The 5688-nt window shown below is 35.7% G+C and overlaps 2 protein-coding genes across 2 annotated transcripts; one reads left to right on the top strand and one right to left on the bottom strand.

Annotated features, from left to right (window-relative positions):
* Positions 1–831: 831 nt before the first annotated feature.
* On the bottom strand, positions 832–4265 carry LOC110019135. Its single transcript, XM_020716715.1, has 3 exons — positions 4178–4265; positions 1042–1574; positions 832–942 (listed from the first exon to the last, which is right to left on the bottom strand). Exons 1-3 carry the CDS (start codon positions 4263–4265, stop codon positions 832–834), a joined length of 732 nt encoding a protein of 243 aa, XP_020572374.1.
* Positions 4266–4386: 121 nt separating this feature from the next.
* On the top strand, positions 4387–5083 carry LOC110019132 (RING-H2 finger protein ATL56-like). The gene has a single exon (XM_020716712.1). The coding sequence runs from the start codon at positions 4468–4470 to the stop codon at positions 4978–4980; it is 513 nt and encodes a 170-aa protein (XP_020572371.1). The 5' UTR covers positions 4387–4467; the 3' UTR covers positions 4981–5083.
* The last annotated feature ends 605 nt before the right edge of the window (positions 5084–5688 follow it).

The following is a 5688-nucleotide window of genomic DNA, read 5'->3' as shown; positions in this document are numbered from 1 at the left end:
TTTCCACGTAAAAACTTCTGGTGTTATTACAGCTTGATTCATTTTCATCTGAGTGTATGCTGAATTTTCTTGCAACGCTAAGACGATAATTCATTACTCTACCGCCGCGAATTTTCTAGCACGCATCAACCTTCCTTCACTTTTAAACCATCAAATATAAATCTTTCAAGTCCTAAAAAATGGTGAAACATGATCTAAAAAGATTAATAAAGGACCAAATAGTAACATAACAACTAAATTCATATGTTTAAATGTGAGGATAAGTATGTTTGTAATCTCTACATGCTTTCAAGAATAGGAATTTTGCATTAAACTTGTTCGAGACTTGCTTGACAGTTTGATTTTGATTTAAAGATAGATTGAAGATGATTTGATTATAATTTTAAAAAGTTTGAAGAAGATTTCATCATTATTTAAATATGATTTGAAGATTGCTTAAATCATAATTAAGAATGATTTGATCATGATTCAAAGATAATTTGATGAACATCTAATTATGATTTGAAGATAATTATATACAATTTTTAGTATGTATTATGTTGATTAATGGCGGTCTTAGATTAAAATTTAGAGTATCCACATTATATTCAAATTTATAAAATCACTAACCTTTATAACCATCAAAAGGAAACTCTGGCCGAGAAACTTGGCCATGGCTTTAATATACACTTAGGGTGCGTTTGAGGCAGCTTGTGCTTATCGAGATAAGCCGCTTATCTTTGGAAACGCTGATCGCAGTGATCGACCCATGTTCCAATTTTAGTGTAAAAAACCAATCGCGTTTTCAGATAAGCTGCTCAAATGCAGTTTCTAAATAGAAAAACGACGTTTTCAACGTTCCTCCACCTTATCTTCTTCATTGTTCTTCTGCAAATACTTCATTGTTGGGGGTCGAGATACAGTTCGGGGATGAATCTTTTTGTGAATTATTTTCTTCAAAATCTTATGAGCGCAGAATGAGCAGAAGAAACTCATTAATTGAAGTGAAAAGAAAACTTTTAAAATGGAAAAAAAAAAAAGCAATTTTGAATAAGTTCATACCTTCTTCAGTTTTGATTCAGAAATTGAGTCTCTTAAACTTGGCTGTGGTGAAAAACTGCTTCTGCTTATAAACATTTTATTGAGAAGGGAAGGGAGTGATCTTTGCCTGATCCAATTGCAATCATCAGAAAGCATGTGTTCGAATTTGTTTAAGGTGAACTTGGAATCTTCGGAATCATCTGTTGATCCCTTACAGATTTTGAGTGAAGAAATGGTGTTGTCAGCTTCCAGAGTTAAGGAAGTAATTACAGATTCATTTATTGAGTGATCAGCGCTCTGGATTTCAGCCGTTTCAGTTCCATATGTGCTTGAACTGAGCTTGAGATTTAGCAGTTTGCTTATTTCTTTCTGGAATTTGATAACTTCTTCTATGTTGAGATCTGAAATTTTGTGTGATGATTCTTGAGTTTCAGAAGAACTTTGAGCTATTTGTGAATCTTCCCCCAACTCATTGTTGCCGAATGTCCCAATTGCTAAAAATGTTTGTGGCCAGTCTTGAAATTCTTCTCTGCTGCTATTTTGCTTCAATGCATCTAAAATGAATGTTGATATGTTACATTGGTATGCCGATGTGTATATTTTGAGTTGATTTGTTTCGTGGCATTTAAGTGGTATTTCTGCTTCATTATTCTTTACTTAAAATACTTCTATAACAAGGAATGATTGAATGACATTCTTTGTTAATTATGTTTAATTAGAATGCTGATGTGTTCTATTTTGAGATGATTTTCGTTTTCCTTATATGACATTTATGTTTTCTAGTGGAACGACGACGTTCTCTATGACATTTCTATTTTGAGAATTTTGGATGCAAAATGTTCAATGATGCAGAGAAAAAGTATCATGCCACAAATAAATATGAATGATATTTTGGAGAAGAAATTTAGTGGTGCATATATATAACTCTTTTCCTCTAAGAAAAAAGCATTTTGAAATGAACGAGTTACAAGAAGTTGGAAAGTTGGCAATTTGCTTATTGATAGTATATGTTCCATCCTAGATGGATCCAAGCTTGATGATAAATATTTCCTAATATGGGTTGCAGTAGACTTGTTGTTAAAGGCAATCTAAATTTATTTTTCCTTCAAGCTTCCCAAATTTGGATAGCATATTGACAAGTCGGTTTTGCTTTGGATTTGTATGAGCATGCAATGTTTGCTTTTTTCCTATTCTACCTTTTGGCTTGAATCAATGTTGTTCGGTATTACCTAATATTTGTAAGCATATCTAGAGACTTGAATCATGTTTTTTGTGTGTTTTTTGATACATATCTTTTATTAGTGCCATTATGGCTAAGAACAAAGAAGCGACTACGTCAGCAATGTGGGATAACGATGTCACGAACATTTTTTGCAATCATGTATTAAGGAGATTGAAATTGGTAATAGACCTACCACTTACTTTAACAAAGAAGGGTGATACAATATTTCCAAGAAATTTAAGAAAATGACAGGACGGGAGTATGACATGTTAAAATTCAAGAATAAGTGAGATCGGTTAAAGAAGGACGAGCAGTTATGGAATGAACTGAAAATGGGATCCATGGGATTGGGTTGGGATCCTATCAAGCGTACCGTGGATGCTTCAGAGGAATGGTGGGCTGAGAAGCTAGAGGTAATAATTTTACCCCCACGAACTCTTCACTCAATTATCATTTAGCTTTCTATTTTGTCTAATCTAATATGCCCTCATTCACATATGCCCTCATTCACGTTGCTGGTACCAACTGCAAAAAAATTTAAGGTGTGCGAAATTGACCAGGAATTTGAAGAAAAATTGAATGTAATGTTCAAGAGGGTTGTCGCTATGGGTCAACTGGCCTTCAACCCAAGTGAGCTGAGGTTTGATGACATCTCAGTTGGCTTGATACCTCACCAAGTTATGGATTCTGGTGAAGATCCGAGCATAAACCTGAGGGAGCTCGAGTCCACGTGCCAATCAAAGAAAAAAAAATAAAGAATTCTTCGTGCAAAACTCGATAGATAGATTGATAAATGAAGTCAATATCAAAATTCTATACTATTATTAAATTACAAATTTGCCATGCAACAAATCTATATATATGTGTCTGTACTTTGTGTTAATTGTGTAATAAAGTAAGGGTTATAAGAAGTCATTCACTTTAGTTTCTTCACCTTTTGCATATTTTCTTCTGTTTGAGTTTACTTTTTTCTTAAATTTAAATTAATTTATTTTAAAATGAGTGTAAAATGTAAATTATTGATTACAATTTATGTTACACATAATTTTAAAAAAATTCTTTTATCTACCAAAAACCTGCAAATAAACTGTTTTCCAAACGCACAAACCAAACAACTAACGACTTGTTCAGAACAAACGCGAAATGATCATTTATCCAGAATCAGCTGTTTTCGAAACATACAAATCAAACAACTAGCCATGTTATCTGGATAAACTGCTTATCAACAAATTACTGGGATAAACTGCTTATCTGGATAAACTGGATAAGCTGTAGCTGCCCAAACAGACCATTATCTAATTGTCAGAACTAGATTTTCCAAGAAGAACAAGATTTTAGGAGCTCCTATGATTGAAAGGATGTATAATCATTTAAAGAGGAATTTTTACCATATTAATAAAAACAAATATTTAAATTTAAAATAAAGTTAAGATGAATAATGAGTATTTTTTTAATCATAATTAATATTATTAATAATATTATTCACGAACATTCAAACTCAATGTTTTGAAATCCTTTATTTAATTTATTTTCAAATATTTTTAATTATTACTAAAAGTGAAAATTCGGTTGCTCATGCAACCAATGTGAGATTCTTTGTGGAATAAACTCCTCTTTGAGAATGAGAGATTATTGCGTGCGGACATTGCAGAGCGGTCAGGATGCATGCGGTGTCCGATTCTACGGTCAGGATTATTTTAATTTTTTTTTTTAAAAAATTTTGATGGGGCCCACCAAAATACATCAAGAGGGTCAATCAGGAAAGAGAGTGAGAGAGAAGGGAGAGAGACAAGTTGGGAGACAAGGAGAGAGGGGAGAGTGAGTTCTACTGAGACATAGGGCATGAGAGAATGAATGATTATTTTCATTTTTTTTAAAAAAAAATTTCGATGGGGCCCACCGAAATACATCAAGAGGGTCAATCAGATAATTTACGATCCGGATCGAACACTGCAGATCGGACACCGTATAGAATAATTTTTTGTTTGAGAACAGAGGAATTTTCCCTTTTGGCACGCGGCATTTATATCTCATGATTTACGATCCGGACCGAACACTATAGATCGGACAGAGTATGGAATAATTTTTTCTTTGAGAACGGACGAATTTTCCCTTTTGGCACGCGGCATTTATATCTCAAGAGAGTCTGAAATATCTACTACGGAACCCACCGCCCTTCGGTGCATCCGGTCATCTTCATCCAGCCCTCTTTTCCGCGCCCAAAAATGACCAGCGAAGACGGCGACGAATCCATGGCTAGGCTCGACAACCACAGCTCCGTCGCGGGCCTCCCAACGCCGCCTGTAAAGCCTAAAGGCCTCGCCTGGCTTCTCTCGTTTCTTCTCAGGGCTGTCGTGATGGCGCTTGTCCTTGCTCTTTTCTTCGTATTTGCCGGCGTTGCGGTATGCTTCCTTCTTATCCTGGGCCTAGTCGGAAGGGTTCTTCGCCGCCGTCGACGGCTCTTCGAAGCGATGGTCGGGCCACCATCTCCTGAAAGCTGCGGCCTTTCTCCAGAAGAGCTCCGGCGCCTTCCCTGCTTTAGCTACTGCGGTGGATCAGGAGCGCAGGATTGCGCCGTGTGTCTGGAGGGTTTTCAGGAGGGTGGGTGGTGCAGGGCACTCCCAGGCTGCAACCATGTGTTTCACAGGCTTTGCGTGGACCGGTGGCTGGAGAATTCTCCGCTTTGCCCTATCTGCCGTGGCAGTGTTACGAGTCGGCCGCCCTTGATAGGTAGCTAGGGTGTATTCTGTAAGTTTGTTTCCGAGTTGTGATTCTAGGGCTTGCATACTTGTACAAAGGTCTGGTACATTTTTTCTTGCAAATAATCAATATGCTTTGTCTGCCCTGTTCTCTTTCTGTATTTAGTTCTTTACTATTTTATTATTATTTTTGTTAGTTCTTAACAACTTTTATGGTGTGAGACATTTTCTTAAGCCTGGCAGCGTGTGCTAATTGTAGAAAAAGAGTTGTCCAACTTTCTTACAAAAGAAAGGTTTATAATACCATAGTAGTTTTGAAAAAAAAATGTTTTTCTCACAGTAGATTTTCAACCATTTTTAATTGAGAACTGCATCTATTCTAACCTTAAATAGATCCAAAATAGTGTTAGAAATTGAGAATTTGAGAGAATTGCATGTGTGCTTAATTGTGTTTTGTAAATGCAGAATTCATGTTATTGTGTGAATTTGGAATGAGAATGGAATAGAGTGAAGATGAAATGTCCTCAATAATGTGGGAATATCACAAAAGATATAAATTTGAGTTTTAGTGATAGAAGATAAAGTGCTCAAAGGTTTTTTGCCTACAAGTTGTGAGTGTCGCAAAAGGAGTGTGACTAATATTTCTTTGATTTGTGAAAGAGTTTAACATCCATTTAACAAAAGAAGTTGGTCGTATGACATCAATATCTGTGAAAAGAAATGTATGGATTAGATCTTAAATAAGGG

Source organism: Phalaenopsis equestris, unplaced genomic scaffold (assembly GCF_001263595.1).
Source record: "Phalaenopsis equestris unplaced genomic scaffold, ASM126359v1 Scaffold000050, whole genome shotgun sequence".
Classification (NCBI taxonomy): Eukaryota; Viridiplantae; Streptophyta; class Magnoliopsida; order Asparagales; family Orchidaceae; genus Phalaenopsis; species Phalaenopsis equestris.
Note: the sequence above shows the minus strand (reverse complement) of the source record. Positions and strands in the feature narration are given on the sequence as shown.